The sequence below is a fragment of the Thunnus thynnus genome, chromosome 8, assembly GCF_963924715.1.
Source record: "Thunnus thynnus chromosome 8, fThuThy2.1, whole genome shotgun sequence".
Taxonomy (NCBI): domain Eukaryota; kingdom Metazoa; phylum Chordata; class Actinopteri; order Scombriformes; family Scombridae; genus Thunnus; species Thunnus thynnus.
Window position 1 is genome coordinate 29,239,704 of NC_089524.1, and position 18,503 is coordinate 29,258,206.

The following is an 18,503-nucleotide window of genomic DNA, read 5'->3' on the forward strand; positions in this document are numbered from 1 at the left end:
TAAAGAAATTATAAAGTCAACGTTAGAGTTTCAATATGAGAAAACTACAGCTTGTCTTAAAGTGGAAACTTTTCAACTCTCTCTCTCTCTTAGCTACTGTAGCTAACGGGAAGAAAACCCTCTAGAAATCAAAAGACAAGTTTATTCAGTTAGTATACTCAGTGCAACTAAAATGTAGCGTATGCAGATATAAGTAGTGTGTCATCAGATTTGACTGTGCAATATTCCACATTTATCATGTAGCAACAAGACAACAAAAAGAGGTTGGCCACTTAAATTATTACGAGATATAGCTACCAATAGTTGCTGGGGAAAACAAAAGCACTATCCTCTTCCTTTTTTGGTTGCGCAGTGGTTGACGTACTTCCTTTGTGCTGTAAATCGAGGCTTCATTTTCCCGGGAGATCGTACCTGGTGGCAGACAGAAGTGCACAGGGAAAGTGAGGCATATAGGGAACCAATCTAAATGCAGATGGTGACATTATTCTATAACTATTACATTGTGCAATCAACATTTACTTCATACTGATAAATTAAAGCAAATAATAGTTTCTAAATTAGATTTTTTGATAAATATTTGATACTTAAAATGTATTGATTTATTTGAGTATTTATAGTATTGCTACATTGCTGCCCTAATTACTACATGATTCCTAAAAAGAATAAACAATAATCACAAATCAGATATCTGACCAAAAATGATCCCGCTCAAACGTGTTAGTTTTATTACTTTTGTCAGTGTAGCTTTAAAACTAAAAGGCAAAGTCTGCTTCTTTGATACATGTGTAGCTATTGGGGGCATCATCACCTCCTCCTCTAACACCTTTTCTTTGAATTTAAGCAACTTCTTGGGTCACCAGGTTGAATTGAGAAGTTGTTTCTTGTGTTAATAAAGTGAAACAAACTAGGTATGAAAATAACAATATTTTCTTTATTAATTCTTTTCTGGATTAATTGTCTTGTCAATAAAATGTCAGACATTTTTATGTTCCGAGAGCCCTATGTGCTGTTTTTGAATTTCATGTTTTATCAACCAACAGTCCAAAACCTGAAGATTTTCAGTTTACTGTCATATATGACAAAGAAAAGCATCAAATCCTCACACCTGAGAAGCTGAAACTAGCATATGTTTGGCATTTTTTGCCTAAAATATGGAATATGGAATTATTATATCAAAATAGTTGCAGACAAATTTTCTGTCAATCTGGCAACTTTACCTATTTGCCAAACACATAAAACACCATACTTTGTCCCAATTCCATAGTTCATAATAATTGTATACAAATTAATTTATACTAAGTTTCAAACTATTTTTGCAGTTAGTATTAAAAAAATAATCCACATTTTTTACTTTCATTTTGATCAAAGTGCATATGTAGAATGCCTCTGTCTATGAAATCTTATGAAGAAAAAGCAAAATGTCTTCTTGGAGCAGTCTCACCACAATCTGCATCTTTCTTTTGCTTTTGAGAGTATCTCTTCCATTTCCTTTGTGTGTTGCATTGTGGGATGATAGTGTCCATCAACAGCATATTCAAATATTGAGTGTTTAGTATGAATAATGACTTTTGAGTGTACTTAGTTCTCTATCTCACAGTACACAGGCAGGACCCCTTAAAGTTAGTATGTAGTCCGGAAATTGGGACACTACGGACTGGTCCGTTAAATTTGATTTTTAAATGCTTTATGGATCTGCAAATTTTGGGAGAAAGGTGAGCATGCTGGTAGACTGCCGTAAAAACAGGAGGTCAGGTCACAAGAGTTTCATTCTCTCATCAAAATCACTGACATATTAAACACAAACAGCTCTACTATTGTGGACGAATCATCGAAAATAAAAAAGTTTAACACTGCGAAAGCAAAAATCTCGTCATGGTTGGATCAAGCTCTGTGGCTGCAGCAGCTCTCCCAGCAGCTCTGCAAGCTTAATCTCACTTGCACCCTCATCAACACAACACAGAAGGGAACAAATTTACTGTTTCATCCTCATTCTTCCAGGCACGCTAAGGAGCTGTATACAGTACACACCAGATCAAAGCCTTAATTGAAAAATAATTATAGGTACTTAATCATAGAAAGCACTGGGCTAATTGAAGTGAAAACAAGGAGGCAAACGCAGACCCTCAGAATCGTGGCAGAAAGAGGATATTGTAAAAGCTTCTCCTTCAATCCCCATTGTCTTCCAGATTAAATAGGAGAGGGCTATTAGCAGAGTTAATTGGCTCTCTAATTTAGATCTCGCCCCACTGAAAGCATAACGGATGCGAGCCTGTCGACCAATGATGTGTGCACTCTGTCACACTGTCCTGCTGGACTGTGATTGGTTAATTGCTCAGGGATTTTTGAAGTTTTCTCTCATTCTTCAAATGTAACAGATTTGCGGGGGCTGCATTCATCTCCCTGGCTGCCCAGGTAGTACTCATTGTTTGGATGTTTGAAGTGGGTGAAAGTGGGAACTCCTGTGACTCATTTGCCACTCGGTCTGCTTTCTGGCTTGCATTAAACTTGTTCTCAACTAAATGTTATAACACTGTTAATTCATACAGATTTCTGTCACATGCACCCTTTGAGGTCACTACTTACAGGATACACAGAATAACTATGTCCTGAAATCCTGATTGTCCTCCTCCTGACCTGCTCATATTTTGCAAAAGTTCCTGATGCCCTCAGAGAAATAACACATTGACTCTAGGCCTTGTTCCATGAAAGGCCTTCTTATCACACTCCCAGCAAGTTTGCTCCCTGCCGTGACAGCCGTCTGTGTTCTCTGCACTCACTCTGCCCTCTAGTGTCCGTCAGGCAGCAGTGCACTGATTACTGAATAAAAATCCATTTAGACACCCAAAAGGTGGAAGAAAGTAAATTGCCCATTTTTCTACCATTTTCAGAGACAGCCTTTCATCATTTCAGCACATCTCTTTCTAGTGTTTTCTTATTGTAGCCTGAGTGGTAATGGAGCTCTTGACTGGAGTTCAAAATAGAAGTTGGTGTGGAAATTTCTTTCAAGGTCTGTCACCCAAACTTTTTTAACAAAATCAGAGAAAATGACAGCAGATTATGCTACATGAAGCATTTACTGTTTGTGGGACTGCAGCAAGGAGGACTCACTTTCAAATTTTAACCCCTTGATATAATATATTTTCTCATTTTGCTTCCAGTGAAGAAGCCTTAAAGCTGCTCTAATCAATATTTTTAGCAATTAGCCATGTTAGCAGCATGGCTCTCAGGGGTGGCAATGTCAGTCAGTCTGTATGTTGGCTGGTCAGTCCACCACTTTAGTGCAGCCTGAAATATCTCTACAACTATTTGATGGATTGGCATAAAAATTTGTAGACATTCATGTGGGAGAATGAATCCTTATAACCATGGTGATCCTTTGACTCTTTCCTATATGTAGCACCACCAGCAGTTCAGCATTTTCACTTATCTCAACATCTGCTGGATGGATTGGCACACAATTTGTACAGATATTTCATGGTTCCCAGATGATTTATCCTTCTGACTTTGGTGATCCCCTGACTTTTCTTCTAGTGCCACCATGTGGTTAACATTTATGTTTTTTAGTGAAATGTCTTCACAACAGTTGGATGGATTGCCATGAAATTAGCTACTCACTTTCATGTCCCCCTCAAAATGAATAGTGATAACTTTAACGATCCCCCGACTTTTCATCTCGTGCCATCATCAGGTAAGATTTCAGTTTGTCTAATAATTTTGTTTATAACCAAATACCTGCAAAATTGACATTCCCATCAGCCTGAGTTGTACTTTGTGTTTTGTGCTAATTAGCAAATGTTAGCATGCTAACATGCTAAACTACGATGAACAGGATAAACATTACATTTGCTTCACATCCTGTTAGCATGCCAATGATAATATTTAGCTCAGCCTTACTCAGCAGCTAACATGGTTATAAACAGACTTCACAATCTTTGAGGTATCTTATCCTTACAAAACACACAACCACATCTGACACCAGCTTAAACACCATCTCAAAACATCCAAATATTGTGTAGTTGTGATAAATTGCTGTAAATACTGTAAACAAATCAGACCATGGGTGAGATTAACCTGACACAATCAATATAATGATCAGTCAATCAACATAAAATTAATTAACTATTTGATCAGTGATTAATTGTAAAAATGTCTATTCTCTATTTCCAGCTTCTCCAGTGTGGGTCTCATTTGTTGTTGATAATGTAATGTTTTAAATACATTTTATACTTATGTCTAAATGCTTCACATGGGCACAAATGCAATGCAGATTACATCAAATATTTCTGTGTTGCTGAACATATACATGTTCAACACAAGTTCAGCAAGAGTAAATGGAAGGTACTGTATGCACAAGTAGGTGCACAATGTTTTATATTTGGAAATTGGGAACTGTTCTATCTTTTAACTGTTTTAGAATCTGTGCATTATTATTGAAATAATGAAACAATCATGATGTTCCCTCTAAAGCACACACAGGGAAGAATTAAAGTGAAGTAGCCATTTGTTGATAACAGCTCAAAAAACTAAAGGTTGTATTGTGATGATTGTAACCAGGCAAAACAATGAAGGTAATATCCTCATTTAGCATTCTTTTATTCATATTTTCTTTTCCTCCCAAACAAGTTCCTTTGGCCTGCCACAGAATTTGCTGATCTTTTTCAGTTGGCGCTACTAACTTTGACAGGTTCAGTAGGTGACCCATCAGTGGCTGATGTCTCCTCAGTTGAACCAGTTCTAGGTTTCCTCTTCATCTGGGCGGGTTGTACTTAAACTCCAACAGGTGCTGCTTCATCAGTTAAGAGCAGCTGAGCCTGTGCCATTTAATAAAGGATGGGTGGAGCACCTTAAACTTTGGGCTCTTCCTCAGCCTCACTGTCAGTTCCTCTTTGAAGTTGTCCGTAGGGCAGACCAGCATTTTATCAAATGAGTTGTCCATACTGAATAAAACATGCCACTCAATTAATAAATTAGTCAGTTGAATCAGTAAACAAATCTGTCCTTTCATCCAATCATGCATACTGATACCAGACACACAGTCACTCAATACAAGCTGGTGTCCATCTCATTAACCAGATGAGCCACTGAGACGAATGGGTCCTTGAGAGCCTTCTCAGGAGTGATCCTCTGCTCAGGGTCAGAGTGCAGAAGACATTTCAGGAAGCCCACAAATGCTCTCCAATCCTCTAACTGAGTCAGCTCCTACGTGAGGATAGATTTAAAACAAAATACATCTCAGTTCAGTTTATTTTCCTCCTGTCCCCAGCAGACAGAGAAAATCAGTATGAATTCATTCTTCACTCATGAAATGGACCACTTACTGTTATCAAGTAATTCAGACTTTTGAAAGATGTGTTAATGAGTTGTTTTCCAATGAGGAGATAAAATAATGTGAACCACTCAGCAAAGGTAGAACAAGGTTGAAATACCTTCTGCCACTATTTAAGGTAGTCCCAGTGCCGGTTCACCTTGAAGAACTGCTTTCCAGCAAAGAGAGGGTGGTCAGCTGGCTGGCCCAGAATCTCAACGATGCTCCTTATCTGGAGAGAAAATGTACAACATTCTAGGTCAAGTCTCTGAACAGGTTCAGACATCTGTCTCAGACGGTTTGTCACAATCTGCGAAATCAAATCTAGATATATTTGGTTACTTACCATCCGGTACTTGCAGTTTACCGCAAACAGCTGATTGGCAAGACACAAGAATGTGACTTCTGGTGCCCTGTTTGGAGCGTATGTAAGAACTAGAAGAGCTATTATGTACATTCGCAAATTAAGCACATGTATGGAAAATTTACACAAACTCTGCTGGATCCTTTACAGCTGAAACACAAAACTACAAACATGTTCAAAGATGAGTTTTGCAGATTGAACCTACCTGAATGAAAAAGAGGCTGAATTTTCATGCCAGAGGCAGTAAGGGACACCCCAAAGTCTCTTCATTTAAATCTGAAGGGCCTGCCCTGATGGTTCATCAGCATTATATTATCTGGCTTCAGGCTTCTGTTTTAAATATTTTAACACATTACTCAACTGGCTGAGCATGTTTCCATTACTTATTAATAGACTGATGAAAGGCACATCTTTACCTGATGTGCTATAGGCCATATCTCACTGAGAGACAGTGGCTTCCAGCATCTGTCCACAAATAGCTGATAAAGACTCCTGTCTAGCATTTCAAAAGCTAGACAGGTTTGTCCTCAATGCTCGAACTTTTTTAAAAAAAAATGCACCACATTCTTTTTGATGGGGTCAAGAATACATGCAACTTCGAGCATGTCGATCTGTAGAGAAAATGGAAAAAAATTACATACAAGTGACACAGCATGGTAACAGCAATTCATTTAATAAACAACGAAACAAAATCTAAGCAGGTCAAAAAGTCTAAAAAACTTCAATGATATACCTCTGTTTTAGCAATCAGGGTTAAGAATCTTGAGGGCCATGTTTTGCTCTGTGGTCAAATTCAGACATTTGGCAACTCTGTTGAAGCATCTTTCGCTGTTGAAGCACAGAATGAGGTAGCAACTTGTGTTGCTGCACAATATATCATACTCAAAGTGTTCCAATTTCCTCTGCAACTGGTGACAGAGATGCTGGAAGCTGAGAGGAAAAGGAGAATATGTGAAGGTCACAACATGGAGTCAGTGGGGGTCATTCAGTCAACACATATGCAAAAATGTAGCAATGTTGGTAGTCAGTGTTCAGATCAATGTTAAGTAGCACATGCAGATGCTTAAGAAGTAATATAACAGTGACAGACTCAATTACAACAAGTACATATGTATTATCAGCAAAATGTACTTAAGGTATCAAAAGTAAAAGGACTCATTATGCAGACAGACTATCAGTGTTATATTATTATATATTATATTATAGTATTACTATTATTGATTGGTTGATGTGGAGCTAACTCAACAAATATATTTTCAGGTACTTAAATGTACTTTATAACAATGCATTAAATTTTATTATTGTTTTTATACAGTAGGTTTTCAAAATCTTAATCTGCAATCTAACTAGTAGTTTTAATTGTCAAATTAATGAAGTGAAGTAAAAACACTTTTCTCTGAGATGTAATGAAGCAGACACACAGAGCAGCATGCAATTTAGATACTCAGACTACAAGCACCAGTACAGCACTTAAGGAAAAAACGCAGTACAGTTTGATAATCAACCTGCTGTGTTTCTTTGTGCTTTCACTTCTATTTAGTTTTGTGATTTAGACAATACTAAAATGTTCTAATATAAAAATTATGATTATGAGAGAATCAAACGAAAGACTTCGGGTCTAAAGAACTAAACGATCTCTTCAATATAAGTTATTTTACAGTTTCTGTTTTACATTTCTAGTATAGCATAATGTTCTTTCAAATTCTTAGATGTGTGGGTCTGTTGCCCAGCAAAAAGCTTCTTCAGATAGTAATTATTAATCATTTTCAGTCATGAATTCCTACTGAAATATATTAATTTGAACCTTTTTTAATAAATACTTTATTGTCAAACCCACACCCGGTGTGGTCTGTAGAGTAACATTCTAGTAATAGCTGGACAGTTGGCAGTAAACATGCTAGCAGATTAGCTCGCTAGCAGTCATGCTAGCTGGGCTATCCCACGACCCGACCCTCGCCTTGCTGTTCATAGTTGTCCATTGAGTTTCCCAGACATTCTCCTCAGGAGTTGCTGTAGACTAAAACAGCGCTAAAAGGTGAGTGAATATTGGATGTACATTCACCAAGTGGACACAAATACAACTCCAAATGAAAGATAACGTTGCTTTTGGTCATCTCCACATGTTAATAGGCAACTGTTAGCTAACACATGCTGACACTTTGCCATATCAATTTTATAAGGTGATGGTGTGTTTTCAGCTTCTTGTGGTGCCCAAAAAATGCTAAATTTAGGATTAAAATGATTTTATTCCACATTGTGTGAGTACCATATTATATTCTTTTTCAGCTTGTGTTAAAGCTTGTGTTAGACCTATAACGTAACGTTACTGAGGGAAATATTCAAACCTAAGACTCCATTTCAGTTCACCAGTCCATCAGAGGAAATATTGCAGATGTCTTGTGCTTCATTTTATTCATTTTTATACATTTCTCCAAAATTCAGTCTGACATATTTGATATCCATGAAAACATTTAGATCCCCACTAGAGTTTAAAATAATTTTTGCTGGGTTTGAATAATGTTTGGCTACACAGCATGAGTTTGTACTGACTTGCCTTCTGGTAGGCAGCCACTTGTTAACGGGTTAAACATTGATTTACTGCTTCTTACAGTACTTAAGGAAGCAGTCTTATTCAAGGCAAAACAAACATCTTTACAATGAATAAATCTTATGATTTTAGCTACTTGGCAAACACATTTGTGTGAGGTAGTTTCTCTTTTCATGTATATTTTCGTGGGCAGCTCACAGTAAGTAAACAGCGGCTCCTGCAGATGCTAGACAAGGTGTTTGCTGAAGGATCAGCCTGGGGGACAAATGGCTTTGCACAGCAGACAGCAAAAATCATTAGCGCAGTGTTACAAGTTGCTGTTAATCAGGTTGCTGAGCGTATGTGTGTGTGTGTGTGAGAGAGAGAGAGAGTATGTGCCTTACTGGGTGGGTCATTTCAACAACTTTCACAATACTTTCATCAGTGATTTACTGTGCAAAGAGTGGCTTGAATAGTCCTTCTTTAAACACAATTATTTTTATGGTAACAATTTGTGAAATTAATAGAAATGAGCTGTGGTTACTTTTCAGGTACACATATCTTTCCCATTTAAATCTCAAATTACTAAATAATAATGTAAAAATTAAGGTCCAATGAGAACGTTCAAAAGTGAATATTTGTGTCTTGCAATGTGTCTTTGACCATCGGCATTAATTGATGAAATTAGTGTGGCATGAACATTTTAAATAATCGTTATTGTTCATGTTTTAAAAGCAAGAGCACTAAATGAAGTGGGGAAAATATCCAAACCTACAGTACAACTTTTATAGATGTCTTCAGACACTTGACATTGATCTTTGAGTTTAGCAAAGACACAGCATATGTGTGTTTATTATAGTGTAGCAGCACAGTCTGTGTGGCCCCAACCCAGTTTCGATTCAGCACTGGTGTCTCACATATTCTCCTTGACGTATCAGCCACAGGCAAATTGGTTTCAGTTCACAACAATCATATCAGTATTTACTTTTGCCTGACTGGCTGCTGGTGCCTTAACGATACAGAGCACAAACCCAAACAACAGTGTCATCTAGTATCGCTTAACACAGCCTGGCTGAGAAATAGAACAGTATTCAATCTGTTAATGTTAACTTTTTTTGCGAGTTGGACTTTTGCAATTTAGACAGACAGCAAAAATAATATTAGCAAAGATCATATTTACATATTGTATCTTGGCTGGTAATGCCCGATGCCATTGTGTTCAGATTTCCCATCATAAGGTTATGACTCAACCAAGATGTTGTAAACAGGTTACATGATTTTGTCAACCATTACAAAATAATAATAATGTCAGGAATTAAAGAAACATGAATGGCAGCTGAAGTTATTCAGCTTTTTTAAAAGCCCCTAAAGATTCAAACTTTGGGTATTTATTTATTTATATCTGGAGAAACAAACATCCTCAGGTATTATTGACTAAGGTTTTAATACTCAAAAACTAGGCTAATCTGCTGCAGACCTGTGTGGGTGTGGTTTGATCAGATTTGATTGACAGCAGTACAGCAGCATGGACAAACAACCTCACGATCACCATCAGATTTTGACCTCATTTACAGTCGTCATTTGAAGTCACGTGTCTTGTATCCGGATTAAATCTAGATGCAAGTTAATACACTTTTGTTTACATTTAGCCACATATATGCACCTCCGCTGGTCAGATCACAAATCTGATTGTAATCTGTCTTGTTTTCTCTGGCTGCGTGTAAATTAGTGTCGGCCCTACTCCTGTCCACAGCATGGTGGGACTGTAATGCACCTGAAGCAGTTTGACAACTGCCTAAAACACCTGGAAGAAAAGTTTGTAAATTTAGCAGTTTAATTGACTTGCCACAATAACAGCTTAGCTATCTAGCAGCTATTTACGTATTTACACTTGGGAGGAGTATAGATTACATATGAACAGATGATGCATTTACACTTTTTCAACATCTGGCTAGAATACTTCTCAAACCACCTTAGCATGTGATGCAACAAGATTTCAAAAAATCTTGATTGTTTCTTGGATGCCACTTACTGTATCTTGAAATCGAATGGTTATCCAGTCCATCTGAGATGTGTAAATGAAGTCTTTAATTCAAATATTGTGAAATCCTGATTGCTGAGGTATATGACACCTTTTTCCAATGGATTCAAAACAATGAAAATAGCCCCGACAAGAAAAAAAAAGGAAATCTCTCTTGTGAAATAACCAAAACTGTTCTAACTTAAAGAAAATGGTGTGTTCATGTAGAACCCAACTGTTCAGAGTAGGAAACTGATTGATTGAGATTGAGAGGGATTCATTTTCAGGGCCTTTATTGAATTCAAAACAGCCAATAACAGTTTGAACCTTCAGTCCTAATATGGGGAATTTTTAATAAATCTACCAACAGTACACATAGCAGCAGCTGTACAATTATAATAGCAAAACTCTGTCCACATTGACTTTGTTAGACAGACCAATGGCTGAAGTATGATTATGGTGGTGGCCAACTGCATTTCCTCTCATTTGAGGTTTGTGACAAACACTATTTGCATTGAAAAAGAGTACCACATCATGTTCACCCTTTACTCAACGGGATCAGTAAGCAACATTAATCATATTTATCTGATAGAATATGCTCCACCCAACTTCTTCTGTTCATGACTGAGCTGTGTGCAAACAGTCAGGGTCATTGGTGAAGTCCTTCTTGACTTCACACCTGCTCGTATCATATTCAAACACACAGCGGCAGCGCTGACGAGAGGCCGTTAGCTTTTTAATCCAGAGTTTTTGAAACAAGATTTTCCACCAACAGATAAAAGACAGCATCATGGCAGCCACTCTCTGTCAGGTGATGGGCTTCTTCCTGGGTTTGTTAGGGTTGGCGGGAATAATCGCTGCAACAGGAATGGACCAGTGGGCAACAGAAGACCTTTTTGACAACCCTGTGACGGCTGTGTACTCGTATTCAGGCCTGTGGAGGTCCTGTGTCCGGCAGAGCTCCGGCTTCACAGAGTGCCGCCCTTATTTCACCATTCTGGGACTGCCAAGTATGTTTTCCTTTGTCATTTATAATAATATAATTGGTATAATTGGTTGAATGCAAAAAGTGACAAAATGTAACAATACAATATTGCCATATTGTAATATTTCCAAATCTACAGAATCTAAAGCAAGCAGATCAATATGGCCGAATTTTTATGCTGTTTCTTTTTTGTGTTATACTGGAATGTGGGTTAAATATTGGGGAAAAAGTAAAATAAACAGTCATATCATTAAATTGGCATTGATATCAAACAATTTCGGTTGTTGATCGGAACATAATGATGAAAGGTCAGACCACACCCTCTATTACGAAGGGTTGGAAATTCTCATTGCAACCATTTCCCGAAACTGGGACAAAGACTCATGAAAATTTTAGGTAAACATCTGATAAGGCTCTTGTTCCTTGTTGAAGCATACATAATGATAAGCAGCAGCACACTCTGCCATTTCATGACTCCATGACATTGGTGGTAGCTTTCTTTGAGCGAGACATCTAAAATGGCTGCCTCAATGATTCAGCTAATAGGATTCATGTTGTCCGCATTGGGGCAATTCTTAATATCAGCTGCAACAGCAATGGACATGTGGAGCTTACAAGACCGGTCTTTTACGGTCGTAACAAATGTTTTCACCTATTCTGGTTTATGGAACTCGTGTGTAGGGACAGCATACGGTACAACACAGTGCAGGCCTTATTTTACCATCCTAGGACTGCCAGGTAAGAGAATTACAGTTAGACATATCAAATATTTCTCCTCAGGTTGGATTAGGAGAACATTTCCCAAATTACCTGGAAGGTACTTTAGAATATTTGGAAGGTTTTAGAGCAGATTTTCTCCTTTTCCCCCTCCATGAAAATGCAGTCGACGGCAGAAAAGATGGTGTCTCTCTGGAATCAAATGGAAATTTGATGAAACATCCAAAGCTTAGCTGAGCAAGCATAAGCTTTACCAGAGTGTTACACAATGTAAAGCACATTTCCACACTCTACTTAACAGCTGAATGTAGTGTTGAGCATATTGTATGAAAGGTTTTAAAGGCTTAAGTCTAATATAATACAGGTACAATATCTAAGGCCAATGGTATTTAGGTCAATATGTTTTACCACATGCTGACTTGATTTATGAGTTATTGTATGTGCTACTGCTGGAAAATAATGCCACTGCAGTTTTGTCTTAATTCACCTTTTCCTATTTAATTGAAAGTCAATGCTGCAGGTGTTTGAGTTTTTGTCTTTTAAAAAGCATATTGTTCATTGTTGATATACGTGGGCATCATTTAAACTGTTTTTTTTTTATTGGTGAAATACCCTCCTTTTTGGAGATTTGACAGCAGCAGTTTCCACAAGTTTAGATAACAATAACAATACTAATTATTATGATAACTTTATTGGTATAGCACCTTTCATACAAAAAATACAGCTCAAAATGCTTTACAGCAAAAGACCCAGCACCAAGTGCTTCACATTGTTGAGAACTCAGTAAGGAGTTTTGCTGTCATTATCAAGGATCATCTGTTAAAAAAGCAAGTTCAACATTTTGAAATGAGGATATCTCTTGTCTCTTTTTTCCTTTTAGGCTGCTGTTGTGTCTGACGATAGTGGCTTCTAAAATCTTTTTGTTGCTTTAGGTTGATGAAGATATTGGTGATTAAAAATTGTTTCTAGTGTCATGTGATTTAAAGTACATTGGAAGGGGTTAAAGAAGTACTCAGATCCTTTATTTTAGTAAAAGTAGGAGTAAGTCCTGTATGATATTGTTGAATATCAAAAGTATCCGTGATGCAGAATCACCCCTTTAAAAGGGTTATATTGTCATATATATATATATATATATATGTGTGTGTGTGTGTGTGTGTGTGTGTGTGTGTATGTATATATATATATATATATATATATGTATGTATAATGTTATGTTATGTTATGTTATGGGATTACCACTATTAGGGAATTAATGCATAAACAACGTTTTATGTTGCTGCCAGTTGAGGTGGTGCTACTGTCAACTACTTTATATCCTGTTAGCAAAATGCATCATGTTTTATTTGTTGATCATATATTCATATATTTTACATGTAAAGTCTTAACTAGTAAAGTAACAGCTTTAGTTACTAAAGCTGTCAAATAGTGGTACAATATTTCCTTCTGAAATGTAGTAGAACAGAAGTATAACACAGTTTAACAATAACCATGCTTGAGTAAATGTATTTAGCTACTTTCTACCACTGTACATTGACAGGTTGCAAATCAATTTGATGAGAAGATAATATAATTATAAATTTTAATTTTAATCTAAATTGTATAACTTTGACTTTCAGCCCTGCTCCAAGCTGTCCGGGCCTTGATGATTGTTGGTATTATTCTTGGAGCCATCGGCTGTCTGATCGCCATATTTGCACTGAAGTGCTTGAAAATGGGGAACATGGAGGACAACGTCAAAGCCACAATGACTCTGACAGCTGGGATCATGGCTCTTCTTGCAGGTGCAGTAATGCTTTATTGATAATGTGTGCCTCTCACAACAAAATCACCTTGCAACGTTTTAATCTGTATTTTCAATTTTCAGGTGTCTGTGGCATTGCTGGTGTATCGGCCTTTGCTAATTTGATCGTGCAAAGTTTTCGGTTCACGACTTTTACCGAAGGCGGATTCAATTCGTTTGGAGGAGGGGGCATTGGTGGACTCTCAGGAGGTCTGACTCCAAGGTAAACATTCAAATTAAGAATGCATACTGTGACGTTTTAAATGCTAAAACAATTTCAATAATATTCCTGTCATTATCATCCACTTTCAGGTACACGTTTGGTCCCGCACTCTTCGTGGGTTGGATCGGTGGAGCTATCCTATTCATTGGAGGCATCATGATGTGTTTGGCATGCCGTGGAATGACTCCAGAGAAAAATCAACGGTACGTTCCATCAATGAAAGAAGCAATAACTAATTCTTGATCTTTTCTGACCATTAATGGGACCAATTGGAGTGCAGCAACTTTGACAGAACTTCCCTCCTCCTGTACCGTAAAGGAAACAAAATAAGAAAGCTGCTAAATACAGCAGAGATCCAACAGAAATGTCTACTAAGCATGCAAAATACTAGTGAAGACTAGTCCCTTTAAAACTTAAAATACACATACTCAGCAAAACTGTAAATGCAATGTCTTTTTGGTATGTGTATGCTTTCCGTAATGAAGAGTTGCAAAAGTTTACGATGCTGCTTTCAAAACAATACAATATTACATTTTTATTCTTCTCCTTGTCACAATTGGATGACGTAATGGATGTTATATTTTTTAAACTAGACTCTTTATCATTGTTCGTCTCTGTCTTTAATTTATAGTTGATTATTTTCTGATATTTCTCAGGTATGATGGGATGGCCTATAAAGCCGCCTCTCAACACACCATCTACAGGACTGACAACAGACCTCGGCCAGCTTACAATGATTCCTACAAGGCTCAGAGTATGGACGGAAGGCAGTCGAATCAGAGATTTGACTATGTGTAGAATAATTTCACTCTCACAAATACCTCTCTTTTATATTCTACAGCTCTGTGATGGTGCATGAGTTTTGCTCTTGTTTTTTCCTGAATTCATGGGAAGTGTGGTTATTTTTTATTTCTCTGTACTTAAAATTGGCAGAAATGCTAAACATTTAAGGCGTATTTTTCAAATATATTTTTCAGTAGCATCATATAATCATAATCATCAAATGCTGTTTTATGATTCACGTTGTATTATTTTGTCTTATTGTGTCAAATTAAAAAAAATGGAATGCTTATTTTGTCTGATAAGAAATTCACCACCACAACATTTAACATGAAATAAGGATAATGACAGAGAACTGAGAACATGGAGCCGCTTGCACCAGCTATTCTTTTGTTCAGACTTTGTCCAATTATAACATTTGGAGATGTACATATCACTAAATTAAAACGGCTTGCACCACACCAACTTACATAAAGATTATTTGTTACTAAATATTTCTATCAAGTAATTGCCCGGTGTTATTGTTGTGTAGCTAACTGAACCAACAGACAAAGTTAACGTTGCACTTATATGACCCATTTAGACTAAAGCTTAAAAGATAATATATTGTTGATATATTTGACCTGATGCTTGATCAAAATACTTTTAAATAATGTAACATTTAATGACTTTAAAATTCACAAAAATATCACAATATACCAAATTACAAAACATTATGCCAATAACATTAGCTTAAATGACCAAATATGCTACAGTTTGTGATGCTAAATTCCTATATTGCTTTTGATTCAAGTACAGATGTTTTTGCGCAACCGATTTACACTTTAGTCTTTACTAGCTAGCACATTACTGAGGTTTTAATGGTGCAACCCGATTCAGTAACTAGCGATAGTGGTTACAGGGAACTTAAGGAAGGACTTAACACACAATAGTAATGGATTTTAGAATAGCTAGTGCAACTCAATCCAATGTACAATTCGTTGTCTGCTTTATATATACTGTACATATGGCTATGTGAAAACATTATATTTTTAATCGAATTGACAGCTTTTATTCGCAATAGATTGCATTGTAGTTATGTTTTTTTAGGAACACTGGCTGTTTCAAAATGTAATCCAAAAATGTAATGTGATTTAACAAACAATTTAAATATGCGGTAAAGTTTTGTACTTGAAATGTACTGTAGGGGAAAATTAAATTTTGTCTATTGTTCACCAAAATTAACTCATTTAATTTGTGCATATCCTGACACACAAATGATGATCAAAACATCTGAAACAAACAACCATAACAATTATTGTGTTGTTGTTTATCCTGTTACTGTTATCAATAGTAAATGCAGTGGTCATCAGTTTATCCATGGTAGTTACCTGTTATCTTCAGCCCCCTAGCACCATATGATAAATAAAATAATTGTCACTTTGTTTTTGGGTAATTGATTAAAGCACATGATTCTCCTAAAACAGACACTGCAGCTTTAATGTAAGCTTTGTTCACTGTGCTCTGTATGTGTCTGGACTGGTCTTTGATAACATGGCGACACTGTTTCTGTTACTCCTCTGGGATATGTCTTTTATTTCCCAGGGAACAGACAGAAAAGTGGTGTAGATGATTTCCATTAAATCACATTTTCTGATAATACAATTAATAAAAGTAATAAGCGGGTAGTAACATTTAATCACATTGAAAGAGAACCATTAATTGTTTTAATTATATTGTAGCAAAGTAATGGGCTCTGCATTGTGTGACAGAGTCTCTTCCATGTTGAAGGATACCAGGCTCAGCTTATAGTGAACATACTTAAGTGTCGCCTGCCTGATTCATTCAGTTGAAAGTTCAAGAGGGCAGACTAGGATTGTTTTAACACTTCTGTAGAAGATATATATATGACTGTAAATAATATTACTTTATATTGTGGAAATTTCAATGTCTCTTATGTCACACAATTCTTCTGGTTTTAACCCCTAAAATCTTATGTGACAGAGTGCAACCAAAAATACAAAATGTTGCCCTGAATTTGACGTTCTTATTTCAAAAACATAAGCAGTTTTCTTTCTGATGAAAAATAGTGGCCTCTATATGTGTCACATGGCTTTCCACTTCTTCTAGTTCAAGAAGGAAGTGGATGTACTGATCAATCCCCCGTTAAAAGAGTTAAAATATTCCTAGTTTCTATTAAGTGTGTTTTTATAATTATGCTTTAGAAAGAATGTGAGAAAACCTGTTTTTCAACAGCGTGGGTTGTGTAAATTGTGAGTTGTACAATAACAGTCAAAGTTTAAGATTCAGTTCAAGATAAAATGCATTAACATGCACGTGGAGGATAGCATATGGGTTTTTTTGTTGGTGAGTCTTGAGGTCAACTGAGTTTACTGCTGAATTTCAGATCAGTGCAGCCTCATCCTTGGAACTGTGGCACCACCTAGTGGCTAAGAAACACATCACTGCTCTGTTAATGAAGTGGAACGTGACTCACTGATTCAATGTTTGTGAAGCATTTTATGTTTAACACGTATAAGAAGAGATGCAGCAGCTCTCCAGGGTCCTTATCCATCTTTTCACTGACCTCCTTTTTCAAGACCACCCACTTATCTCTCAGAGACCTGATGAGACCACCTCCTTGAGATTTGAGGACATTAATAACACACTTGTTATTTAAATAAAATACATTGAGGTTCAATTTTTTGTGTAATTTACTTGCCAAAACTTGAGAACCTGAAAATCATCACCACTTACTCCATTAGTCCTAATTAATTAGAGGCAAATTGCTCATATATAGAACACGGAGTTGAGGCAACCTGTTATGAGATTAAGACAAATTCATGTTTTTAAACTTTACATGAAAAATATTGGTAAGCTCATAAAAGAATGGTCGGCAATTAGCTCTAAATTTGAGCAGTAAAAACATAGTTATGGTGTCATTTCTTTATTACTGGTTGATTGCTATAAAATTATGTATGTATCTCTGATCCCAGCAGAGTTAGATACATTTTCTTAAACAGACACAAAACTTAAACAGACACAAAACTTTTAAATCAAAAACATAATTGCTTCACAACAGATATTCTCTCAAGGAAAAGGAGAAAGATGCCCTAAGATTGTTGCAGCTTTCTTACAGTAGCTGTGCAGTATCAGGTGGAATATGGCTCCAGCACAGACAACAGCTGTGATTTAGCCGAGGCAGCACATACCCTGAAGGTAAGAAGTGAAACAATGGAGCTGGCCAGCTGTGGGTGGAGGACATGCTGCATCAAGCATTAGCCACATTAATCTTGTCAGTAACAATATACACTTTGGTGGAGAAAGAAATACTTCACTATCACGCCTCCAAACTTTAAAGTCAGCAGATAAGAGATCTGGGCTGTGTAGTATCAGACTTGGCTTGTTTAAACAGCTTAAGTATATTTTACCCCAGGTTTAAACCTGCAGGTGTTTTTGAGAGCATGGCCTGCTACCACATTTTTTCAGTCAAGCCAAATCCTGGGACTAAGGAAAATTTGGATTTCTGATTTTCAGGCCTTGAAGAAGTCTCAAAAGGGGGGAATGAGACAGGCCTGACAACATCACATGCTGCTAAAGATACACTTTTCTTCATGGGGGAAAATTAAAGGTACTCACTTGATTATAGTTCCAGCAACATGAAAATAAACATTAAAACTGAAGCTGCGTACGCATGTTCTGTAAAAAATAAAACCACATTTTGTTCATGTTTAATTTCTCCTTCACTGATGCTAAGTGACATTTCCTTTTGAAAAGTGTACAAGGTTTGCAGACTTGCTGAAAGGCCACATAGCAAGCT

At 36.8% G+C, this 18,503-nt stretch overlaps 1 protein-coding gene across 4 annotated transcripts; it reads left to right on the forward strand.

The window, feature by feature from the left end:
* Positions 1-3,251: 3,251 nt before the first annotated feature.
* LOC137188271 (claudin-18-like) lies at positions 3,252-14,994 on the forward strand. 4 transcript variants are annotated; one of them, XM_067597854.1, is made up of 6 exons: positions 7,260-7,704; positions 10,992-11,226; positions 13,538-13,702; positions 13,786-13,924; positions 14,014-14,127; positions 14,581-14,994. In XM_067597854.1, the coding sequence occupies exons 2-6, from the start codon at positions 11,007-11,009 to the stop codon at positions 14,720-14,722; spliced, it is 780 nt and encodes a 259-aa protein (XP_067453955.1). In that variant the 5' UTR covers positions 7,260-7,704; positions 10,992-11,006; the 3' UTR covers positions 14,723-14,994. The 4 variants fall into 4 exon arrangements, with proteins under 4 accessions (XP_067453958.1, XP_067453955.1, XP_067453957.1 ...); XM_067597856.1 differs by having other exon boundaries at positions 7,262-7,704; positions 11,056-11,226; XM_067597857.1 differs by lacking the exons at positions 7,260-7,704; positions 10,992-11,226 and adding an exon at positions 3,252-3,688.
* The last annotated feature ends 3,509 nt before the right edge of the window (positions 14,995-18,503 follow it).